At 53.0% G+C, this 25,626-nt stretch overlaps 1 protein-coding gene across 4 annotated transcripts in view; it reads right to left on the bottom strand.

The window, feature by feature from the left end:
- OGDH (oxoglutarate dehydrogenase) overlaps positions 1 to 25,626 on the bottom strand; it is a 31,147-nt gene that overhangs the window by 4,956 nt on the left and 565 nt on the right. Inside the window, exons 2-13 of one of the 4 annotated variants that reach the window (XM_042029556.1) lie at positions 22,354 to 22,602; positions 15,876 to 16,064; positions 13,548 to 13,638; positions 8,497 to 8,541; positions 6,023 to 6,138; positions 4,777 to 4,931; positions 4,207 to 4,353; positions 3,657 to 3,747; positions 2,578 to 2,757; positions 1,420 to 1,548; positions 688 to 867; positions 385 to 537 (exon numbers count right to left, since the gene is read on the bottom strand). In XM_042029556.1, coding sequence (XP_041885490.1) covers positions 385 to 537; positions 688 to 867; positions 1,420 to 1,548; positions 2,578 to 2,757; positions 3,657 to 3,747; positions 4,207 to 4,353; positions 4,777 to 4,931; positions 6,023 to 6,138; positions 8,497 to 8,541; positions 13,548 to 13,638; positions 15,876 to 16,064; positions 22,354 to 22,575 — 1,698 coding nt within the window. In that variant the 5' untranslated portion in view covers positions 22,576 to 22,602. Of the gene's footprint in view, positions 1 to 384; positions 538 to 687; positions 868 to 1,419; positions 1,549 to 2,577; positions 2,758 to 3,656; positions 3,748 to 4,206; positions 4,354 to 4,776; positions 4,932 to 6,022; positions 6,139 to 8,496; positions 8,542 to 13,326; positions 13,430 to 13,547; positions 13,639 to 15,875; positions 16,065 to 22,353; positions 22,603 to 25,626 lie in introns of all 4 variants that reach the window. The other 3 variants (XM_042029555.1, XM_042029557.1, XM_042029558.1) reach the window with 3 other exon arrangements.

Here is a 25,626-nt window from a genome sequence, read left to right as displayed (position 1 = left end):
AGCAGAACCGGGACAGGACCTGCCCCAGATATCCGTGGCCACAGCAATCCTGAACGCTGGGATGTGCCTGTGCTGCAGTGGCCCAGAGCCGCATGGCCTGTTCCACACTGATCACAGGCAATCCTTGAACTAGATGTTCCTGCACTTTTCAGAGCTGGCACAGTTGAAGGATGAGCCTTGGCTCCAAACTCCATCACTGCCAGGTCTGCAGCGCACGCCCAGCCCCAGCACAGCTCTGCCACCTTTAGGTTACAAAGCACAAGCCATGTTTCCTGTGGGCCCAGGTGGGCCCTGCACATGGTTCACACCCAGGTCTGAACCACCTAAGTAGTTTCCCGTGGAGATGTCACCTACAGCTTTCCTTTCAGGCCCCACAGATGGTACCTCGTACTCCGGCTGATTTACCACCCCCTGGGAAATCAGCAGCTCTGCGTATTTCTGCAACACTGGCTTCTGTTTCCGGATCTGTTTGTACATCAGGGGTTGCGTGAACATGGGCTCATCCATCTCATTGTGCCCATTGCGCCTGTAACAAACCTGCCAGGAAAGGAAAGAGCCTTTGAATACAGCTGCCTGTGGCCAAAAGCACTCGGGAGCTACCTGGATCATATATGAGGGAGCGTCCCAAACAGCCCAGGAGGGACTCGAGCACACCCCAGCTTCAGGGACTTGTGCCACATTCCTTACCAAATCCACCACCACGTCCTTGTGGAAGGTGCTTCGCCATTCTGCTGCCACATTGCACACATAGACAACGGCTTCAGGGTCGTCTGCATTGACATGGAAGATGGGCGCGTTGACCACACGGGCTACGTCGGTCGGGTACGGGGAGGAGCGGGCCATCCGCGGGTCTGTTGTGAAGCCAATCTGTAGCAGGTGAGGGGAAACAGGATGAGCACAGTGTTACCAACTGGATTTGGGACACGGCTTTGTTAGGCAGCTCCTTCTTTGGACACTGATGTCACAGCTGGCTTGGCATGAGGCAGCTGCGCTTTGCTGGCCCAGGAAACTGTCCACACAGCTCCAAGGGCAGCTCAGCTGCTGCAGCTGGGCTGTGGATGCACAACCTGCCTGTCTCCTGTGTCTGGACACAGTGGCACATCCTGGTACCTGTTGCACCTGTGGGGACAGGCTGGTACCAGCAAAATGCCTTCAGTTTCCGTGGTGGCAGACCGGATCAGCCCTGTCAGACCTCGCACACTGAGCATTAGGTTCTATCACCTCTGCACCAGACTGGGCTCAAAAGCTGCTGCCGTTGAGCAGCTGGGTGAGAAGTACCCTCTGCTGACCGCAGGTTAGGGCTCCTGCCAGGACCACTGGCAGGAAAACAGCTGCTGCTGGTTCCAGCTACTCCCTGGCCCAGAGCCTGCAGAGACAGCTCTGCCAGAGGCCCACAGGCACAGGGGATTTGCTCCTCACCTGGTTGTTGACCACAACATGGACAGTGCCGTGGGTGGTGTAGGAGGGAAGGTCGCTCAGGTGAAACGTCTCATACACAATGCCCTGCCCTGCAAATGCAGCATCTCCATGCAGGAGGATGGACATCACCTGGGAGAGGGGAAGCCACGGCAGTCATCAGGGACAGCGAGCAGGACACCAACCAGGAAGGGGCCCAGCTCTCCTCCCCATGAGCTTTCAGCATCCTGGAAAGGACATGGAGCAGCTCATCAACACATCCAATTCTTTCCCAGGGGATGGGAATGGAGTCACCCATGGCTGACACACCACTGGGCAGAGGCTGTGGACACCAGCCCCACCCCAGCAAGGGCAGCACCCTTGGGGCACCCTGAGAAGACAGCAAAACACCACCTGGTATGTCCCAGCTGGGCAGCAAGTCCCATTCCCAGATACATACATTGCAAAGCAAAGCTTTTTTCTCACTGGGGGAAGAAGAGAAGAAAGCCCTGTTCCCTCACAATTTCAGCCCAGAAGCCCCATGGGCAGGAGCGGGCCCAGGAGCTTCAGAGCCACTGACGTTATTTTGTCACCATCCCAGGGCTGGCTGAGGACACCGCCTGCCAGGCGAGGACAAGATCTGTCTATTTACATCCAGCCCTTGGGGTGTAGGAGGGAGGGAAGCACTTTGGATCTCACTCTTCCACTTCTTGGGGTTGGAGACAGGTCTGCAATGAATCACACAGCAAACAGCTCCCCACAGTCCCTTCCCACTGGGGTGTGGAGAGCTGCCTCCTGTTGCCAGCTCCAGCTTTCCCAGTCCCAGGAATGGTTATCTCTAGTCACATTGAGATCCTGCTGCCAAGCCGTCCAAGGTGTGGTGCTTGGACTGCCTTGGAGTGCTCCTCGTGTCCCTGTCTTCCAATAAGGGGTTGTGCATTTGCTGTGCACACAGCCCGGCTTAAGTCAGTTCAGAGATGAAGAAAGCAGCAATGGGAGCCTAGGGTGGGCAAGCCCCTCCCAAAGTTATCTCCAAAGACAGAGGAGAAGGATGGGGAAGCAAAGTCAGGGTGACAGCAGAGGAAGGGGCACATCAAACAAAAAGCAGACAAGTTACTTCACTTTTCCACCAGCCTGTCTCCATCAAAATCCATTCCCTACACGCATCTGAGCAGCACTCACCTTCTTCCCCTCCGTGTCCCCACAGTAAAATTGCTCTGCCTTAGTCTTGCCTTGAACAACAGGATCAGCTGCTTCCAAATGAGAAGGATTTGCCACCAAGGAAAGGGTGATGTTCCTGTCAGTGACACGGTTAATCCGCCGGTGGTACATTCCCAGGTGGTACTTCACGTCACCGGAGCCCTGGCGGAGGGGAGAAGAGAGTCACCCCCCAGGAGCATGAGTGGCTTTTGGGATGTGCAAGGAGACAGAGGAGTGCTGACCCCAAGGCTGGAAGAGGGGGGCATTTTTTGGAGGTATTGTCACAACACAGCAGGCACTCACTACAGGAGCTGAACTGGCACCCAGGAAAGCCTGTTCCAGGTGCCAAACCACCACCAACTTACATGCATCCAGCCCATCTAAATACAGCTGAAGGTGCGGGGAATGAAGCAAGTGTGGTGGGTTCGGCAAAGACCCTGAATAACAGGTGACACTTGTCTGAGCTCTACCCACACTGTGGCAGCACGACCATCCATGGCACCATTCCCAGTACGCTGCCAGGTACCCCGTCAGGGCACCTCGAGGCCACAGGCTGCTGCTTTCTCACCTTGAAATCCCACTGAAGGTCATGACAGGATCAAGTCAGCCCAGCCCAGCTTCCCAAAATCCAAATCATCCCAGCTTATGATGCTGAAGCTTTGGAGCATGAGTTTATTGCAGCGACGGAGCTTTTGGAGCTGCTTTAGAACCCCAGATGGGGACCAGGGGCACAAATTAACTTCTGCTCCTGGCCACCTTCCGCTCCTCTCAGCATCCACCCCAAGGCTGCTTCATGCCCTGGAGAGCTGCCAACAGCCTAGCCTGTGCTGGAGACACCAGCAGCAGCCAGGGCACACGTCACCCCCAGGACAGGCAAGGACAGACCAGCACTGCCACCTCTACAAAGACTCCCATCACCCAGGTGTGCTTGCAACGTGGAAATCCTTGCAACACCAGTGCTGCTGAGTGACACCAGAAGCAGTGGCACAATCCAGTCACAGCCCTTGGGCACTGCTCAGGGAAGGCAGCAGGAACCCACTGCAGGCAGGGGAGAAGCTCACCTCATCAGCAGCCTCCAGCTTGGAGTCGAACTGGCAGAAGATCTGCTCCAGCTCTTTCCTGATCACGTTGGCAAGAACATTCAGGCGTCCCCTGCAAAAGCAAGACTGCTGCTGATGGCCACTGAGTGCTGACAGTGACCTACAACCCCCACTGCCATGGCCCACGACTCCTGCAATGGCTGTGGGGTCACCCAGAGATGGAGGCTTCCCAGAAGGAGCCTGAAGATCCCTCAACACAGGGATGGTTTGGCCAACACCACATCCTACACACTTGCTGAGATGCCCCAGAGTGGGCAGGTGCTGGGATTCCACGATGATTCCAGCTCTGCCCTCAAGCCACCACCCCTCTCCAGATGAATTTACGAACAAGCTGGAAAGACTCTGATGAGCAGAGAGCAGCCAAGGTCTGAGCTCTCCAGCTGAGGTTCATCACCAACCAAGACCAGTTAGGTGATGGCAGAAACCAGTGTGCCCACCAGTACCAAACTCTGGCAGTATCTCCCCACCTCCTCCCTACACCAAGCAGCACCATGGCTTGAGGCAAGGTTACCTGTGGGGCATCCCCATGATCACATAATCCACTCCCTTCTCACTTGACTTATCAATAATGGTCTTTAAGGCTGGGATCAGCACTTCACATCCCTCCAGACCAAAACGCTTCTCCGAAGACCATTTCCGATGGAGGAACTCCTCAAACCTAGCAGGCAAAGGGAGGGAGGGATCAGTGCCAGCGCTGCAGTTGAGGGCAGAAACCAGAGAAGGGATGGGAACTGCACCAAGGGAGCCACAGCACTGACTGATGCTCAAGCTGGTACCATGCAGCACACAGCAGTCATTTCAGTGTCTTCCCACAGAGCTCAGCTGGCCATTTCCCCCCCTCTAACACCGTGCTGCACTTGGTCCTTATTTTTAGACCTTTTCTTTCAGGATCATCCACATTTGCAGGCTGTTTGCCAGCACCTGAGCCTGCCAGGCTGGCAGCTCACTGGCGTCAATCTGCTCATTAAGCTGATGGCAACAGATGATGTCAAGATGTGACTCAGCTGGTGACTGCATCAGTCCGGATGGGAGCAAACCTCCTGGGGAAGACATGGAGAAGGTGAAGCCCCCCACAGGGTACCTGGTAGAGCGGACCAGCCTGGCCAGCAGCGTGCGCTTCTCTTCATTGGTGAACTGCATGATGCCTGGGGTCTCAAACTTCTGCCGGATCCACTGGCACTGCTCCAGGTCATTGATGAACATGAACTCCACACCAATGTGCTGGCAGTATGCCATCTGCCCCAACGGGAAATGGGGGGCCATCAGACAACAGCCAGGGCTTCAGCACCTCAAACCCCCAAAGGACAGGCACTTGCAGCACCCCATTGGGTCACAGGGCCAGGGGCTCTTCATTCCCCCCTTTACCCTTTAATCCAAAAAGCTCTTCTGTGCCAGCAGAGACACCAACCCTCATGCCTGGCAGCTGGAGGGGGACCCCAGCTGCCAGCCCTGCAACAGCCCTGCTTTAGGAGCCTTGTTTGAGTTGCATGCCCAGGAAAAGGGATGCGGCAGGGCAGCTCGGACTGTGCACAAGACCCAGCATCAAGCTGTTTAATTCCCCTTCCCTGAGGGGCCCACAATCAGCCCTTCAGGTCCTTTACATCCACCTCAGAGGAGAGATTTTCCCTCTTGGTGGCATCACCTGTGAGCAGTCCAAAATCCCACATCACAGGGCAGGGGAGAATCAGAAGAAGCTCCTCCCGCGATACATGGGGAGCCCATTCCTGCAGCTGAACTAAGATGTTGGCACAGTTTTGTTTCTTCCAAGGTCAACTAGTCTCAGCAGAGACCATCTGAGCAGCCTGCAGCGTGCCTGAGAGCTGCCTGCAATCAGTCCAAGCACAGGAGGGGATGAAATTTGGCAGAAGAGGGGAACTGCCTGCACGAGCTGGAAGCCCCAGCCCCAGGGGTCTCAACTGCACCAAGACCCTCTGATGGACCCCCATGCTGGACAGTAACACTGCTGCAGTGCCTGGAGAGGGGACCACTGGCCTCCAGCCCACTCCTGTGCTCTGCCAGCACCAGCTGCTGCTTCAAACTGGAAAGCATAGCTGGAGAGGTTTCAAAAAAGGCAATATCCAGTTGCCTGGGGTTTGCTCCACCCTGGGCAAACAAAGTGCATTGCTGCAATGCAGCAGAAAGCTGGAGGCCATCAGAGCTGAGCAGGTTACTCAAGGTGGCTCTTGTGAGTGGAGCGAGTGCTGTGAAGCAGTTCCCAAACTGAAAATCTTACAATGTGCAGGTTGACCCAGGACTTTCCAAAGACAACCGCTCTGCCCCTGCCCCTGGCTGCACAGAGGTCTATGCCAGACCCCTCCCCTCCTCACCTCCAGCCGACGGATGATTTCCCGGAGTGGAAGAGCCGATTCATTTCCACCGATGAAAGTGGTTGTGGGCAAGTGGAAAACTTTGTCGAGATCAGATTCATCCAGACCGTAAAAGCCTGCAGGATTTGTCATGGGTGGGACAAGCACGAGAAAGAAGGAAGGAAGAGGGCCGGGGATGCCGTCAGGTGCATTTGGGAGAGGTGGGGAAGGGACAAAAAAAAGCAGCATAAAAAAAATAATAAGCATGAAGGAGGTTTATAGGGATAAAAACCAAGCCATAATTAAACAAAAAGACATTAAGCACAGAACAAGGAGTTATTACGGAAGGCACCGCAGGAAATTAACCACAAAGCAATGTATATGCATGGAAACAGGCAATTAAAATCCATGGTGAGTCAGGGAGTTTGGAGCCCCAAGAACACAAAAAATACACCACAAATTGTAACAGAGGGGAGAGAAAAGAAACAGGAATTGAGGAGTCACCAAGCACTCTGGAGGTATTGGCACATGGTGGGAATTAAAAATGGAGTCAACACGGAGAAGGAAACAGTTAAAACACACACAACCAAACAGACAAAACCCCAAGGAGGGAGAGACAAAGAAGAGAAAAGGCAACAGGGCTCTGACAGACTCTCCTGAATAGCTCAGCCTGGGAGCAGGGCGGTCAGCAGCCACTCAGAGGTTTGGCTGCCCAGGTACCCTTTCACCCCAATCAACAGCTTTTTAATTAGAGTTTTTGCCTAGGTCTGCTCAGCAAACCTCCTCCCTTTGGCGCTGGCAGCTGAAGGTTTGGAGGCAGCTTATACTCATGGTATGGGGGCTATGGGGAGCTGGGCTGGGCCTGGAGAGGGGCCAAGCAGGCCTCGAGCCTTGGGATTTAGGGCTGCAGGTGAGTCCCACTGTACCCCAAAGCCATCAGAGGTGCCTCACTACCCACTGAAATTCATGGTTGTCTTTGGGGAAACTGAGGCACAGAGGAGGAGGGACAGTGCTGACCTTGCTGAATTGATGCCGAAAGGCAGAAGCAGGGCCAGGAACTGGGGAGTCCGAGGACCCTTCTGAAGCAGGAGCTTGGATGAAGGAGTGGGTCTACAGCCCTGGCACCTCTCTCGGTCTCCTGCTCATCCCTCCCACGCTCCCAAACAAAGCCTGGTCCCAAGGTGTTTCCTAAACCCAGGGCAGGAGCTGCAGAGGAGACACATACCACTACTCCTCCCAGCTTCCTCCAAACCAGCCCAGGATCCCATCTGGAGGTTCTTTTAGAGAGGGGATGGGGAACGTCATCTAAACACTGCAGGGCAGTGTAACCCACCTTCCTCATGGAATGGGAGGCAAAAAACTGGCCCCTCCTGCGCTGGCCCCTTCCCTGAACTCCATCTTAAAAGTCTGTCCCTTGCTGTCTGGTCAGGAACAGACAGTGAGCAGTAGACAGCCCAGTCCCTGGAAGTGTTCAATGCCAGGCTTGGAGCAACCTGCTCTAGTGGACTGGATGGTGTGAAAGGCCCCTTCCAGCCTGAGCCAGTCTGTGATTCCATGACGATGGGGCTGGTCATGGCTCATCCCTGTGCAGCCTTGAGGGGCAATTCCAGAGACTGGGAACACTCCAGTCAGCCTGTAGTGGACACATTCCTGGCTGCCACTGCTGTCCATCCCCTCTGCTGCTCACACCACCCTCCTGGACACCAGAGTCCCAGGAGAGGGAACAAAGCCCGGCCCCAGAAGCTCCGCTCTGGAGCTATGCCTAGGAACATTGAACCAGGCAGGAGTTGAGTTTGGCCCCATGCCTCTGGGGCTTCTCTTTGGTTCCCATGCAAAGAGAAATCCGGGAGAGAGGCAGCAGGGAGCATCCCACACAAACTGCCTGTTGAAGGGTTTCAGGGAATCCTCAGTAATTTGCTGAAGCTTGCAGCACAAGGTTTTGGCTTGTTCTGCTGTGATGCTTTGAAGACACCCTGGCACACTTTAGGGAGTATCAGATTTTACAGGGAGTTTTAGGACATCTAAGCATCTTTGCTTCTGCTTTGCTGCAGCCTGCCAGCTCTAACAACATTCAGTATTTATAGGCAGCAGCACCATTGGATGGAGGAAGACAAGGGACAAGCTGCCAAATTTTCCCTGCGAGAAAACCAGGAGAAGACAGATTGGATTTTTAGGAGCCTTGAACCAATGAGGGAGATTGAGGCCTTGTAAAATTAATATTCACAACAAAACATGTACTCTAGCAAGCCAGGCATGCAAACATGGTATAGAAAAGGCCAGCAAGGCTCAAAACGAGGATTTCTACAAGGCAAAGTGTCACTAACCACACACCTACATCAAGACTTTGAGTAGAAATTAAAAATAAAACATGTCGCAAAACTCAGGAGTGGTGGGAGATGGGAGGGGTCCACTTTACCAGCTCAGTTCATGCCCAGAATAACCTATTCAAAGAGAGTCCTGCACTCCAGAGGGTTAAGGGCTCATTAATTGCATACCTCCTACTGTTAACACTCTCAGCCGCTCCTTGAACACTGCGAGGTCTGGGGGGGCAGGGAGGGAGGGGGTGCAGAAAGGGAGAAGATAGAGAGACGCAGTCAAAGTTAGTAAAAAAACCCTGGAACCGTGAAAACTAGTCATGGAAAGCACAAGTCAAAAAATACAGTATTTAAAATACAGTCAAAATCCATCAGAAGCAAAAGGGCAAGGATGGAGGATGACTACACGCTAGGCAGAAGAGAAATCTTAGTGGGAAGTCTGATGAGAGGAGGGAGGAGCAGGAGGGGAAGGGCGGCATCTGACACTGGGGAGCAGTTGAGCTGCATGGTTTGAGATCTCCTCTCACACCTTGATGGGAGAGGGGGTGGCCTAGCATCTTCATCTGCCACGACCAAAAGCATCCTGCCAAGCTGCATCACAGGGACTGGGACCCTCTGCAGAGCAGGGAGCTGCCTCCCACCAACACCTGCTCCACAGGGTTTGCTCTGCTCGTGCTACTGGGAGGATTTCAAGGTCAGCCCAAGAAGGTAAGGGTGCTGCCTTTGCACAGAGGAGGAGGACTGGGGTGTTAATAAGCTGGCAGCTCACGAGGCAGGCAGGCACAGCCGTCTCTTCTGGAGCACGCTCGGTGTGGGCGGGAGCACCGGCACACTGGAGCAGTGGGCAAGCAGACAGCACCAGCGCTGCCTGCCCGGCTAGCTTAGGTGACCCAAGTGCCTCAATCTCACCTGGGTTACAAAAAAGGCCTTGGAAACACTTGTCCTTTGGGTCAGCAGGGAAAATCAGACCAAGTGGGGAAAAGGAAGATGGGAGCACTTCAAGCCCAGCTCCCTGCAGGGGCTTGCCTGGCTCTTCCTGAGCTGGAGGAGGATTTCCATCAATTCCCCTTGGCATGAGGCAGAGGCAGCTGCCTTCCATGGGGAGAAAGACAGACAGACAGCCTTCCACAGGGAGAAAGACAGGCAGACAGACACACACAGCCTTCCACACACCACCCAGATTTCAGTGTGCTAAGGTACTATTTCTTTCTTTCTATTTTCAGGGTCATACTGAGTTCCTGTAGTCATCCTGTCCTTGTTTTACACACTTACCATGCCAGACCAGCTGCAGTGAAAGATCAGGATGAGATTACTTTGTTTTTTAAATAGAAAGGACAAGAGAAAGGGGAATTTGGTGGCTCCAGCCCCACCACTCCTCTGACTGAGTAGCCCTGGGCAGGTTTTCTCCCTCTGACAATTTTCCCAAAGATCACACTGCTTAATCCAAAGAGGGCTTCCAAACCAGAACCAAACCAGTTGCTAAACAAAAGGCAATTGAGAAGAAGGATCAATTTCTGAGACTAACCATCCAACTCCTTTGAATCACAGCACTGTCACTTAAACTGTTGGCAACAGTGATCACACCACAAAAGCTGACCTTTAAAGGACTTCACTGTTCAGAAAGAGGAAACAAGATTGTTTCCAAGTTTCAAAACCACTCCTGTTATTAAGTGCCCTGTCAAGTGTCACATACTCTTTCAAAGCAAAAAAAAGCCAGCAGGATCTGCTTAGAAATTGGCTTTTTCTGCCACAAGCAGGCGACACCCAACCTCAGGCCCAGCTGGAGTTCTGTGTTCTGCACCACCGCAGCTCCTTCCCCACTTCCTGAACACTATTGGCAAGCTAAGTTCACCCAGTTATAGTTAGGATTGACCAGATGAGGTTTTCCAAGATAAGAATACCAGGGGGAAATCTACTCAGTATAAATAATACTTACAGCAAGATAAAAAAAAGTCCTTTGCTAAGCTCTAGCCACCTGAGTCTGGGGTTCTACCCCAAGACACAGCCTCAGCATGAGCTGGCAGCTGCCACCATTGTATCTTGCCCCCAGATATTTATAATCATTATTTCCTATGAATTCATGGATTCCTGGGAAGCAAATCAACACCAGCAGCCACAATGATAGGTATTTTAATATGAAAGCCCCAAAGGAACAGAGATTAAGCTTAAGGGCTTGCTCAGACCCATGCTGAGGTTCCTTCCAGCCAAGGCCTATGGACTAGCCATGCCTGAATGCTTCCCACCACGGTGAGCCACACTAGGACACACTGCTTGGCTTGTGGCAACTCACCCCGGGGAAGCAGGAAAAATGGAGCCTTGACTGCTTCCCCTGGATGATGGCTGGCGCTGCCAGGAAAGACTTGCTCTTGGATCACACTGGGCTCTGCATCCTCTGAAGCCAGGATATGGCTGGAACATACCTGGCTCCTGAGGAACCAGCAGACTCAGCAGCTCTCTGAGCTGACTTTCCCTCTGAACTGACCTTCCCCTCAAGCAGACCTGTGAGTTGAATGTACAAGTGGAGAACAGTAAGGAGCAGTGTCTCTCAGAGCTCTCTACTGGGATCAGTAGGGTTTAATTCCTCCATCGATGACATGGACAGTGGAATGATGGGCACCCTCAGCCAGGTGACACCACTGAGTGTTGCAGTGACATGCTGGAGGGACAGGATGCCATACGGACATACATACTTGGACAGGCGGGAAGAGAGGGACTATGTGAACTTCGTGAAGTTCAACAATGCCAAATGCAAGAGCCGGGGCAATCCCCAGTCCCAGCACGGATGGATGGATGGATGGATGGATGGATGGATGGAAAGCAGCTTTGTAGAGAAGGATTTTGAGGTCCTGGTGGATGTGAAGCTGGACATGAGCCAGCCACGTGCACTGACAATCCAGAAATCCATACATGTCCTGGGCTGCATCGGAAGTGTGACCAGCAGGCTGAGGGGAGGCGTTCTACCCCTCTGCTTCACTCAGGTGAGACCCCACCAGTGCTGCCTCCAGCACTGGGGTCCCCAGGGCAAGACAAACATGGATTTGCTGGAGCAAGTCCAGAGGAGGCCACAGAGATGCTTGAAGGCCTGGAACCCCTCTGCTATGGAGATAGACTGGGAAAGCTGGGGGTGTCTAGCCTGGAGGAGAGAAAACTCCAGGAAATCCTGTTGTGACCTTTCAGTGTATAAAGGGACTTACAGGAAAGGAGCAGAGAGACTTTTTACCAGGGTTTGCAGTGCCAGGACAAGGGACAAGGGTTGCACACTGACAAAGGGCATGGCTAGATTGGACATAAGGAAGAAATTCTTCCGTGTGAGGGTGGTGAGGCCCTGGCACAGGTTGCCCAGAGCAGCTGTGGATGCCCCATCCCTGGAAATGTCCAAGGACAGGTTGGACAGGGCTTGGAGCAACCTGGTCTAGTGGAAGGTGTCCCTGCCTGTGGCAGTGGGATTAGACTAGGTGACCTCTTAAGGTCCCTTCCAGCCCAGACCATTCTGTCAGTCTATGACTTCCTGAGCAGCACGGTAACTCTGCTCCCCACACCCAGCTCCCTTTCCTGCTGAGGGACAGCTGTCACTGCCACCACTCACAGTTGACTCTCTCTGGGTTTCATCCAGGCCCTGCTCTACTCTCAAAAGGGATACGCATCCACCAGGCGTAAGGCTTCAGGGCTCTCCTCTCCTGCTCTGCTTCAGAACTGTAGTGCCCACAGCAGAGGCTAAAAACCCTGAGCTGGAAAAGCCTTTCCTCATCCTCTCCACTACCCAACCATGGTAAGGGACTCCAAGTTCACCTAAAAAGTCTCCCTGCTTTCCTCGCAGTGCTGACTATGAGCACGTCTTCTCCCACAGCTGGGTTCACAGCCATCATCTCCCCACCTCTTGCCATCAAAATATCTCAGGCACAGGACATGCTCCAAGCTGGAGCTGGACTGCCCCTGAGGTTCAGCCAAGGTTTGGTCCTCCAGAGAAGCAAGTCAGAGTCCAGACTGTGGGATGAAGCAGCTTCCTCACCATAGAGTGAACTGGTCCAACCAAAACCTACTCCCTTCCCTACCGCTCCTGGTACACTGTAATCCTGTCGGAAGGTCCAGCAGGTCCAGGGCTGGTGTCCCTGTGCTGGCAGACGAATAAGGAATCAAGGTGATTTACATGCACCGTGCATTCTGATTGGCTGGTTCAATTGGCGAGGTTAGTAATCATCACTGCTGTTCTACTCTACGTTAGGAGCAGGAGCATGCCTCTGGAGCACTCGGAGTGCCAGGGAACCACCCTGGGAAGCACCAGTGAGGTGGCAGAGTTCAGCAACCTCATCCTGGCTGGGAGAATGGTAGCAAACTACAGAAATCAGCTCTAAGGCACATGGAGAGGTGCTGGGTTTAAGCACTTTCAGATCAGGATTTCAAGTCCTGGGGACCACACACACACTTCTGTACAACACCCATGCAGCTCTCACTCAAACACATTTGGATTTCCGCCTCTCTACTTGGACAGGAATGCATCCCAAAGCTTCCTTGTTATGATCACCAGTAGGGACTCATAGCTCAGTCTTGGAAAAAAGGCAGCTAAAGGATTTAGAGATGCTGGGGCAAGCTGGAAGTTCAGGAGGGCAGCCTCAGCCCTGCAGAGATGAACCCAGTACGTTCACCCCCAGCTCTGAGGGTCCCCAAGTGCAGCAAGAGGAGCTGCGAGAACAGACCTCCAGCTCTCACCAACACAAAACCTCTCTGCTTTGCAATTCCAGGAGATGCAATTGCTTCCAGCCCTTCTGGGCTTTTTGCTTCTGGGTCAGCACGATCAGTGATGGCACTGGCTGAAGAAACACGAGCTGAGTACTGGGGTGACAGCCGGAGGGTGGCAGGACTGCACTGCTGCTGCTGCCGGCAGCTACAATTTTAGAGTGATCATTACTAAGGAAACTTCAGACCCCCGACTTGTGAAGCAATCTACCTAAGAAGCTGTGAAAGAGAGGGGAGCTCAAGCAATGCAGCACCAACTGCTCTCAAAGCCCTCACCCAGTTTGTCTGTGGATGTGATAATATCGGCTGGAAGGGAGGAGTCCAGATCTGCATCCAAGATGCCCAGTGGATCGAGTTGTGCTACATGATGCCCTCGAATCTATGAAATGCACCAGGAATGGAAAGGAGAACAGGAACCAAAAGGGAGAGAAAAACAAAAGAGGGGAGGGGTAAAAAAGTTAAATTACATTAGAATTAATTTGCAGAGTAATTCTCACCGACGTTTGGAGAAACAGTTACTGGTGCATCATCAAAATTTACACAACTAATGCCGAGAGGATCAAGCTTTGCAATGTGGTGACCCCTGACCTGGAAGCAACAACACAGATTAGTCATCAAAACAAGTGAATTGAAGAAACATTCCTAAAAAAAAAGAAGTTAGAAAATTTCATTCAGACTTTCCCTCTTCACATTTTGTGCAGAGCTACCCCAATTCTAGCTGCAGCTGAAGCCTGGAGAAGTTGGGCTTAGTGTCACCTACAGCACACAGGAGAGTGCCAGCAGCCAGCAGGACTGCTCTACCTCACACCAGGTTTGGCAGGGGTACGGGGCGACGGAAGCTCCTGCACAGCAGAGACGGGGTGTAAGGGTCTCCTGATGCTTTCCCAGTGCCCAACTCGAGCAGCTCCTCTCTACAGATGCAGTAACTTCACACTGATGATCTCCTCCTAAGCATCACAGGCACATGAAGAGGCAATTTGCCCAGAGAAGCTGTGGTTGCCCCCTCCCTGGCAGTGCTCAAGGCCAGGTCGCATGTGCCTTGTGGAACAACTTGGAAGGTTGCAGTAGGTGTCCCTGCCTATGGCAGGGGGGCAGCAGGGTGGAACAAGAGAAGCTTTAAGGACCCTTCCAATACAAAGTATTCTGGGATTATATGAATTCTTCCCTGTGAGTGTGGTGAAGCCCTGGCACAGGTTGCCCAGAGAAGCTGTGGCTGCCCCTGGATCCCTGGAAGTGTTCAAGGCCAGGCTGGTCCAGGCTTGGAGTAACCTGGCACAGTGGAAGGTGTCCCTGCCCGTGCCAGGGAGGTGGGAACCAGATGGTCTGTAAGACCTCTGCCAAGCCAAACCACTCCACAACTCAAAAGTAATAATGACTTGGACATGCAAACACAGTTGCAATTAAGGAGCCCTCACTGATGCCGCAGCAGAGTAGTAATTGCTCACCTATAATCACAGGGAAAACCAAGCTTGATCCAAGTAAGAAATTCTTGTGTGATGTTTTAAGTAGGTTACCAATCACATGCAGGGCTTCCTTCACCTTCCTACTCTTTCATACCTCCATATACCGTCCTGAACCTCCCCACCTGCACATCCCGCTGCAGCTACAGCTCTACTGTGACACCAGGGCACGGAGGGAGGTGGATTTCTCACTACAAATAGCTTAGAAAAATACATCCAAGAGCCATCATCTTCCTGCGCTGCCATTCAGAGCCTGAAGAAGAGACGAGCATGCTGAAGAGGTTACGGATTTTCTGTTCAAATCACTGACTTTGAGCTTCTGCCTCCAACTACATCAGTCACTGCACGTTCAAACTCGGCGTCTGCCCGCTTGCTCCACTGGCAGGGGCTGCCTGAGAGCTGGCAGCGTGGTCATCTCTCATGGAATCAGCCATGCAGGCCCTCGCAAACAGGTCCCGATGCTGACATCAGCGCTGCAGCTGCAGAGGCAGGCAGGGCAGGGGCACTATCTTGGAGCCAGAGAGCAGGGCCAAGGCTGGGCAGACCTTTGGACTCGCCCAGTGCTATAGTTCCTGCCCTAACTCACAAGCCTTTTACACTGGATTTTCCCCATACCTCAGCAGGAACACAACTGCACAGCACTGCAAGTGCTTCATCACAGGAACCCGTGAGAAGCTCACGGTCACAACTGCACAGCATCTGGCTTCATTAACTTCTCACCACAGCCATAATTACAGCCCCCATACTTGATAAACCAGAGCCCAGCAAAAAGTAAAACTGTAACACAGATGTAGAAACACACTTAAATGTTCTCCCAAGTTAAAATACTTGCTGGCCTTCCCCCAGCCAGAGGATGTTTCTTTCCTGCTCCAAATTCATTTCTCCCAGAAGGCTGACTTGACAGCATTGGTCTGAGCTGCAGCCCATCAGCACCAGAGGCCTCTATCAGGCTGCGAATCACATGGCAACGTTTCCTGAGCCTTCCTTTTAGGACCTTGGAAGTTCTGTCAGCAACAGGGGGGAAGCAGGATGGGTGCTCCATGCCACTGCTAAGCATGGCAGGAGCCCACGGCACAGGAGCAGCATTCCAGAAGGCAGCAAACTACCCTGTGTGGAGAAGACCTCCCCCTCCCTGCCACCCTGTTTGGATGACAAAGCTTTAATCTTCCTACTGTCTGGCAAAGCATCAGCTGAGCTTCTGCCCCAACAGATCAGCTGCTCCTATTCCAAACCAGGCAGCCCAGCTCCTATCCTGCGTGCTCTCCATGCAAACACGCGGATCACTCACACTGAATCCAGCCCCCCTCAGCCACCGCAAGCCCCTCTACAAAGGACGCGACCCTCCTCGGCACAAAGTCCACCTACCTGATATGCCCTGATGAGAGACTGCACTGCAAGATGGTCCTCCACCAGTTTATCCACATTAGGCTGTGCCTGAACCAGGGACTGCGCTTGGGACAGGATGGAGAGGCTGGTAGTCAGTGGAGGGGGGCTTTGGTAAGCAGTGCCTGGAGCAGCTCCAGCATTGGCGTTGCGAAAAAAGATGTCCCATGACTAGAAAAAGGAAAGAAGAGAGGTGAGCAGGGTCATCACTTGCAGCCCAAACACCTCCTCGGCTGAGGTTACAGAGGTCTCAGCTCTACTGCCAAAGCAGGGGACAGAGCTGCCTCCTCCCCTGTACCTCAGCTCCATGCAGCCACTGCTGAAGGCACCCACCTGCCTTGAACAAAAAAGCACTAAAGCTCTCCCACTATTCCAGCTACATCACTGTCCCACTTCCCATCCATACAGATTGCTTCTCTTGGCATGAGGCCAACACCAGAGCCACCCCTCTCTTGGCAGTGGCACCCAGGACAGGACACAGTGATACCCCGTCCCTTGGCTCTGCTCTCAGAACCGCTGCTCTGAGCAACGCGCCCCAGCCTGGACTTCCAGCCCATTTCCCTCTCCCCAGGGGAAGCCACTGCCCTCTAAATACCCCAAATATTTTCTGAAAAATATTTTGGTCTTGTAATCAAATACACCTCTTCATCTTTCCATGGTCTGAATGGTCTGAGACCTAAATCCCCACATCAGCTGTGTTGTTCAGCCCTCAACCAGCAATGGTTTCCTTTTTCTACCTCTTCTTCAATTTCTCCCCATCCTTTTGGTGACACCAATGCCAGCACTATGGAGGTACTCCCATACCAGCTCTCCCATGCCCAGAATGAGGCAGCTGCCAACAGGCTCTGCTCCTGTTCCCTCTGCAGATGGGCATTTTTAGGTGTTAAGAAAACAAACCAAAACACTTGGAAAGGAAAAAAGCCCTTGACAGACTTGGTGTACTGTCATACTTTTCCAGCACCGTCTGAAAAACCTGGAAGTGTCCCAGGCCAAACCCAAGTTAACCTGTCTCCTTGCAGAAGCACCAACAGATCTGGGGAAGGAGAGAGCCTGGCCAAACAAAGTTCAAGCCACATCCTCCCGTCACGCTTGTGCCTTGTCTCATGTGCCGCCAGATGATGGCAAAGGATGAGGGCACAGCAGAACAGCAGCTGTGTGCCAGCACAGACCCAGGAAGCTCGCTAGAGCAAACAAATCCCGTGGGATTTGCACGCTGGTTTCAGCCCAAGGCTCTCTCCACCGACTGGGAGCTTGGCATCCTGCACCTTGGAGGGCACCAAATACAGCCTTGGCAATCACAGATGGGCAAAGCCCAGCCAGCCACCCCCAAAGTGTTTAAATGAGGTAGAAAAGTGCCCTCAAAGCAGGGTTTGTTTGGGGCAGAAAACAGTTTTTGTCCCCTGGAAGCAGCGTGGGGAGGACTGAAAACCTGCCCTTTGCTGGAGTCGCCTCAGCTCAGCTGCTCCCCCCAAGAGCTCCTCCAGTTGCAGCACCCATCACATGTCCCAGGAAGGTATTTCCAGCCCCAATTTACCCAAGCACCCCATCGCCCCACCACATGACTGCACAAGGTGAATAAATTTAGAAACAGGTCACGCTAAAGGAACATAAATAAAATCTGGAACGTTTTGACACTGTAACTGATAAACAATCACTCCCCCAAGGGGAAAAAAAAAGGCAAGACAGAAAACACCCAACCCTCTTCTGACTGCTAAAGGAAATTTCAGTGGGAAACGGGGAAGATCTGCTTTACGTTCCATCCCTGCTCTTCCCTTCCCCACGCTCACAGAGCTCCTGGGTGCCCCCAAAGCCATCAGCTCCTGCAAACGGAGGGACAAGGACCCGGGGATGGGCTCTGTGCCCTTGGGATGGAGAGGAACCTGGCTGGCTGCTTTGCTCCGTGGTTTAAGGTTGTTTCGTGTACTGGCAAATAAAGACAGGCAAGAGCAAAGGAGCACCTGTCAACCTGGGAGGGGGCTGGGGACAGGGACGGAGCCAGGGGTGTCGCCTTTATAACCTTCTCCCTTCTGCCATTCATACCTCTTGGAGTTGCAATTTGCTTCTGTTTTGGAAGAGAAAGTTCACTTTAAACTCTGCAAACAAGGTGTGTCACTGGCTGGGTCAGCTTGGGCACTTTCACTGAGTGCTTTATTGCCTCACAGAATGATGTCCGGATGGCACAGGGCAGGCTGGGGCCCTGATAAGTGCCAGGAAAACATCACCTTTCAACCTGCTGATGTGGTCTCGAATTCAAGAGAATCCAAGGGCCGTCCCAAGAGTTTCTGGGGAGCACAGAGGTGCCTCTGGAGCCCACATCTCCCACGGGAGAGGCCGAACAGCCCCATCAGAGTTATCCTGTTTTATCACAGGAAGGAGAACTTTGCCTTAATCCAGCATTTGACAAAGGTAATGGCAGTAATAAACTCATGGGGTTACTCCCCTCTGACTCCTCTGTGCCCGTGGCAACTCTGTGAGTGCTCCACTCACTTTTATACACTGTATAGACACATACAGGATGTAAGATACATCGACACACATTTTGGGTACAAGAGAGCTCAGATTCAGGGCATTTTTAGACAGTCCCACAGACACAACACAAAGCATTAGTCTGCACTGGCTTTCCCAGCGCTCTTCTATGCACTGGCAAAGCGGGATTGGTGAGCCAGCTGTCTGCCACACACCAGGAGAGTTCAGGCTTCAGAGGGATCCTGAGCTCGGTTCTGAGTGGAGCTCAGGGCTGGCTCCTCTATTGGGAACAGCCCCAAACCAGCTCACCAAGCCAAACAAGCACCTTCTACGAGACTCAGCTCCCAAAGAAGGGTGTGGGCTCATACTGTCATGTCCCAGCTTCCCAGCTTGGAGGTCAGGCATGCACAGCAAGAGGACAGGGGTGACGTTTCCTACCCACTGCAGGCATTGAGGGTGCTGCAGGCTGGGAGGTGCATAAGGGACACACAGCTTCCACCTCCAGCTCAGGCTGCTTCCTGCTCCTTCCCCTGCCATGGGCTCCAGAAGCACCAACCCTGCTTGGCATGGTCCGCAGGGAGAAGAAGAGGAATATCAGAACTTAAGGCTGAAGGAGGAGGAGAAGTAGCCTGAACCAAACTTAGGGCAGGTAATCTTTGCTGAGGGCAGGCAGTCAAGCAGCAACCAATGGGCTCATGCTATGCACATTGCCGTGTCCCTTAGCAGCCTAGACAAGGACCTTCAGTTTTCTGAGCTGTGATGGGCTCACCCCTTTTCATTTAAAATCCCAAACACTGGCATGTTAAGGAGTCTGTGTTAAGGGCTGCTTCATGTACAGATCCATGAGGAGAGCTGGGTCCCTGTCCCCTGGTTCAACCCAAACTCCAGGGGTGCTGCTTAAGGAAGCTGAACCTACCCCAGGTGTATGCAGGTACCACCCACCTGCAGCCACAGCTCTTTGGCCACCTTCCCCGAAGCACCCATGAGCTTGCTTAGGAGATGGGAAGACAGTGTGGTCTGTGCCGAGCACCCAAGACGGTCAAACAGGGGGCAGGAGCATGGTGTCCCCACATGCACGGGATGAGGTCCAGGAGCAAGCAGCACCGACCCTGTGGCAGCCCTCTGGCACCCATCCCCCGTGCCCTCATCTCCCCTTTCTCCCACTCTGCTCTGATTTTTATTATTCTATTGTTACTATTATCCAACTCTGCTCATCGGACTTTGAAACTGGAGTTCAGCTAAAGGATTCCATGCAGAAAATTCCCTAAAATAACCTATTTTTTACCTTCCCTATTTTAAGCAAGCACTAAAGCTTGTCCTGCAGTTTAAACCCCTGGTGTCTACAAGGAGGAAATGGATTCAGTGTGCTCAGCTGGGACCACCACATCAGCTGGAAGCCTCAGAGGTTTTTGGTGACAACAGCAAAGACACCCCAGCTCTTCCCACTTGAATGTGTCCCTCCCTAGTGGGACGCAGCACAGCGAGGAGCAGCTGCTCTCTGTGCTACACAGGGACAGAAAAACCCCAGCCAGGTCTGCGTGACAGCGTGACTCCTTCCAAGAGCTCCACCCTATGATCTGACCCTTCATCTGGCAGGATGGAGGCCAACGCTTATCAAGGACAGGGGTGGCACTTTCCTCCCCCGGCAGGGCACACAGGCTGATGAAGACTGCGAGCCAGCATGACCAGAGATGGCTGCAAGCCCAGCCCGAGCACAGCAGCTCAGCATCCCACCAGGAACAGGGGACCCATGGAAAAGCAAAGACAGGACAAACAAGTGCAGACACGACAAAGGAGTGCAGAGAGGAGCTGCGAAGGAATCTTGGTAAACAGGTCAGTGGAACGAGGTGGAGTCCACACAAGAGACAAGGACAGAATGAGGCCAAGTGCACCAGGAAGCACCGGCAAAGTCCACATCAACACACGCATCAAGCCCACCAAAAGTTCTGGGACCTGGAGCTGGATTTTGTAGGATCACAGAACGGTTTAGGTTAGAAAGGACACTCAAAGGTCATACAGTCCCATCTCCCTACTCCAACCCCTTTCTGTCAAGCAGGACTCCAGCTTGGTTTTGTTGGAAAAGCAGTCTTTGAGACTTGCTTTTTTCATCATGAGTCTCAGGTTTGCTTCCTGGAAATGGCAAGACTTCATTTCATTTCATTTCAATCACTGATCTTCCTGCTGTCACAAACGAGTCCCAGCCACGCAGGAGGAAAAATCCTGTGTCAGTTACTCCACTGCTCTCTGAGCACTGGAAGTACTTCCAGAGCTGTTGATTTCCAGGGGATCAGTCACCCAGAAATCACACACTTGGAATCCTTCACCATAAACACTGGACTTGGGGCCTGCAGAGGTGGTGAAAGCTCCACCCTCACAGAGGCTCAAAACCTGACTGCACAAGGCCCCAGGTGACCTGGTCTAGCCATGAAGATGGATGTCACCAACAAGCCAGAGGCCACCTCCAAGCTGGATGCTTGGACAGAAGCTCCAAAGTCTCCTTCCAACCTGAATTCTCCTCCAACTTCTTCAGCCAAGTGTGCACATGCCCTGCCTGCCTACAGACAGGCTGACAAGCCCCATTAACGAGGACACAAGCCCAGAAGCAAACCAGAGGTCTGGCCACAGGACCCAAATTCACTCCCCAGCCAGCTTCCATGGTCAGTGCTGATGTTTACTCTCAGATCCACTCGGAGTGACTTTCAAGACTCTCCAGAGTCTGGAATCAAAGAGCTGGTACCATAGCACGACTCTCTGCCAAAGACATGATTGTTGCTGGGACAAGGTGGTGTAACCCTCACTTGTTTTTAAATCAAGCTACAGTATTTAAGCTCATGGCTTTTAATTCAATATCGCACCTCTGAAGGAGGGGCTGTACCATGCGCTTGGGCATCTCCCAAGTCACTATTTGCAAAGGGCACAACCCAAACTAAGATGTTTTGTGACTTCCGATTCTGTCGTTTGGCTCAGCCGTCTGTTTCCCTCCAAAGAAGCATGAAGTCAACACTTTTTGTGAAAATCCTACGTTGAGAACGTTTTAGCACCTACATTTTGGATGGGAGGGATCAGTGCCATTGACAACACATCCACACTGCCATGAGTGCTGGGGCATAGGATTCCTTATACCCCTGGTTGCTCATTCACTCGTTCTATCCTGGCTTGCACATGACTCATGAATAAAGAAAATCCCTGCTCCACATCAGGACATGTTCAAAACTGTCCTAAAAATCCCCTGGGTAATGCTGAGACTTAGTCACTAGAGGAACATTTTCCTTGTGAAACACTGGGAATGGGGAAAAATGCTGTCAGGTTTCAGAACTCCTCCTCCCAGCTGAGCCCTCACCTGCTGGGCTCACTCTTGCTGGAAGAGCTTCAGGGATCCAGATCAGGACAGACCTCTGCACATACTGCCCACAGCTGGATTGTTTTCCCAGTTTGAAGTTCAGGAGAAGCTGGTGGGAATTCCTCTGGCCACCAGACCTTGTCCCCCTCCTGGTCTGCAGATCAGCAGTCTGGCTTTACACACACAAGCTCAAAGCCAAGCTTACCTACATCTGCCCCAACACAGAACACCACCCGTGCCTGAGACAAAAAGGAAACAAGTCACAATGTGGAGAATACCCTCCTTGGCCCTCTTCCCCATCCTCCACTCCGGAATAAACCCTCTTGATAAGCCACCAGAGATGGAAAAAATACAGTATTGGGAGCTTGCTACAGGTGGATTCCCAGAAGCCATTCCTTGTATCCGCTTGTCATCCAGGATGCTGCCCGTGTCCCAAGCCCACGGCGTTCCCTCTTGAACAGAAAAAGCTCCTCTTGGCTCTTGCTCAAGGAATCACTGCTGTTTCTTTTGGGCAAAGTGAGGCAGAAGGACCGTCCACAAACGTCTGGCCCCTACAGATGAATTCACTCCTCCTCAAGAGCTGGCACTTACCTGCACCCACTGCTCAGACACACAGAGAACTGAAGGTGACGTCCTGGCAAGGTTGATCCTTACCTTATGTACACTTTTGGGATTTTCCAGCCAAGCATAATACATTTCCTCCACATAGTTAGAACTAGTCCCACTCAGAAACGGTTCAGCAGCCACCGGTGCACTGTAGCACCTGAGCTGTTGGAACGTCCTAGGTGCTGCCCGTCTGTGCTGGGAAATTGTCTTTACAGTCTGGGAGGCCGTCAACGGCCTCAGCTTTGCCGCACAAGTCCTTAAGTTAAGCATTTTTGTCCTGTTGCCTCACACAAGTTCCTGTTGAGAGAGAACAGAAAAGTGGGTTACGAATAACTGCAGGAGAGCACTGAACAGAGACCACCCCCTCCCCTGAGCACGGAGAACTGAGCTTAGGATCAGTTTCTAATTCGGATTCATCCATCCGCCCCGTCTCACAGCCAGGTCCCTCACGGCTTGGAAATGCAGTTTACGCTCAGTACACTTGGCATGGCCAGCTCTGCCTCTCCCATCCCTGGCAGCGTGGCATCATCATCTCCCCTGTCATGACAGTGCGAAGCAAATTTGCTTGCTGGGTACCCAACACCGGCTTCGAAGGAGCCGCTGCACACCAAAGCCACCCACATCTCTTAATTTCAGCTTCTTCCATCGCTCTGCCTCCCAGGTAGGTCTGGGCTTCAATTTCTGTGACCACTCTGCTTGGCCGAGGTTTTCTTCTTCTTGGTTTGTTGTGACGTGCACCAGGATAAGGCTGGGAAGAAACCATTTACAGGGGAAAGTGCTTGCAAAGTAGGGGTATAGTAGTGCAAAGCACTTGAGAAGTGGACTCCAGGACAGACTGCTTCTCCTCAAAAGCCCACACCCAAGAATGTCAATGCAGATGAAAGACCCAGAGAGGGACTCTCCCCTGCTCAGAGAACCCAGAAAAGTAACCCAGAGCCGGCGTGGGACCTTTGAGAGCTCCCAACTTGCAGCTTTCAGTAGGGCATGTACCGGGAGGCCTGGGGTTAGCCAGGGGGTTGGCCACAGGGTCAGCCATGGGGTTTACACACATCCAACCAACCAGCGCAGCCCAAGGAAAGCACTGGAGCAGGATCATCCTGAAGGAAGTGCAGGCACTTGGAGCTGCTCTTCTTGGAGCTGCTCTTCTTGGAGCTGCCCTTTCCACCCAGCTTCTCCCACAAGAGGCAGGACCCAAGGCCAGAGGTGACCCAGCTGGCTGGTTTCCATATCCCAGAAGAGTTTAATGAGCAGCAGCCCAATGTCAAAGCAGTTATCAAGCCAGATTAAAAAGAAATTTCACAAGGGACTAGAGAAAACAACACACCTCCATGGCCAGCGTTTTGCTAGCCAGCCTTCCAGGTTTGTCTTGCTGAATCTAGTTCAGACACTGATCTCTTCTCAGTAACAGGACTCGAGGGTTGTGTCAGGGGAGGTTTAGGTTAGATATTAGAAAAAGGTTCTTCACCCAGAGGGTGTTTGGGCACTGGAACAGACTCCCCAGGGAAGTGCTCAAAGCACCGCGCCTGGCAAGACTTCAAGCAGCATTTAGACAACGCTCTCAGGCACAGGGTGTGACTCTTGGGGATGGTCCTGTGCAGGGCCAGGACTTGGACTTGATGATCCTTGTGGGTCCCTTCCAGCTGAGCATATTCTGCGATTCTGTAGTTCTGTCTGCCTGGCATGACAGGGGCTACACTTCCCATCACAAACCATAAGGTTTTGGTTCAAACAGCCTGAGGAAGACCCAGAGTCACCTGAATTCAGCCAAAGTGTTTGACAGATTTACCCATAGGAAAAAGGGAACCACTTGTCCTTTCCACCCTGCCCACAATCACACCTGGCAAGAAAGGTGCAGGACCACGAGTGCCACAGCACTGGGGATTCACCCTCTTCAGATCTGCACAGCATAACACACACAGGTATTTATCTGAAAGGCTGAGAAAGTCAGGGATGTTCAGTCTAGAGAAGAGAAGGCTCCAGGGAGACCTTACAGACTCTCCCAATCCCTAAAGGAGCTCCAAGAGAGCTGAGGAGGGACTTTAGACAAGGGCCTGGAACGACAGAACAAGGGGGATTGGCTTCCCACTGCCAGAGGGCAGGGTTAGATGGGATACTGGGAGGAAATTCTTCCCTGCAAGGGTGCTGAGGCACTAGCACAGGTTGCCCAGAGAAGCTGTGGCTGTCCCATCCCTGGAAGTTCAAGACCACGGTGGATGGAGCCTGGAGCAACCTGGGATAGTGGAAGGTGTCCCTGCCCATGATAGGTGCAACTGGATCATCTTTCAGGTCCCTTCCTACTCAAAGCATTCCACGATTCTGTGATATTTCAGAGAGTCAATTGAATCAGGTGCCAGAGCATAGGCATGCATATGGCAGGGAAAAAGCTTTAGGACAGAAGCAGCATCAACATCTCCAGTTTCCTGTCCAGTTTCGGTGTTGTCACTCAGCAGCATCCAGCGACCTCTCAGGAAAACAGTGAGCTTAATGCCGGAGGTTGACCCAAAGCAAGCAGAACTAGCTTTGAGGATCCTCTTTGAGGATCTCTTGCAGGAACGGTTGGCTAGGAGCCTGGACAGAGACAGGACAAGCTTGGAGCTGGGATAATTGCAAGTTGGATCAAAATAGAGAACCAGAAGCAAAGACGTAGTAAACCGAGTCTGAGATAAGGGATATCAGGGTCAAATAGGAATGCAAAGGTCACACTGGGAGTGATGACTGAGGAAAGTGCAGAGGGGCAGCCAGCCACACCCCAAACCTCACCAAAAGGTCAAACCTCAGGAATACCCACAACAGATGACGGCCCAGAGCTCACCAATAAGCAGATTAAAGCGCTAAATGTGACCCACCCGCAATCGGGATGGGGACGTCAGCCTAGATGGCGGGTACTTGGGAACGACTTGGAATTTAGGAACGCCTCCTAGGTTAAAAACAGCATAAATTCCACTTTCCAGGAAGCAGCGGGGCCACAGCCACCGGCTGCAGCCACAGCCGATCCAGCACCGGGCACCTCCGGGCCCGCGGCGGGCGAGGGCCTCACGGCGGGCGGGCTCCGGGGCAGACCCTCTGTGGCCGCTACACCGCCGACCCCGGCCCACCAGAGCCCACCAGACATCGCCAGGGAGCGCCGCGGGCTCGGACGGCATCCTCCGACCGGGCAAACGGAACGGAGCGGCGCCGCCGAGAGGGCGCGGGGGGGACCCGTGAGGCGGCCCCGCGTGCCGGCGGGCGCGGGAAGGGCAGCGGGACCCCCGCCCCGCCCCCGAGAGCGCGCCGGGCCCGCCCCCGCCCCGCGCCCCCAATCACCGCCCGCCGCCGCCGCCC

This window comes from Corvus kubaryi, unplaced genomic scaffold, assembly GCF_017639235.1.
Source record: "Corvus kubaryi isolate FWS band 111438036 unplaced genomic scaffold, C.kubaryi_AGA036_p1.0 37326, whole genome shotgun sequence".
Lineage (NCBI taxonomy): Eukaryota > Metazoa > Chordata > Aves > Passeriformes > Corvidae > Corvus > Corvus kubaryi.
Note: the sequence above shows the minus strand (reverse complement) of the source record. Positions and strands in the feature narration are given on the sequence as shown.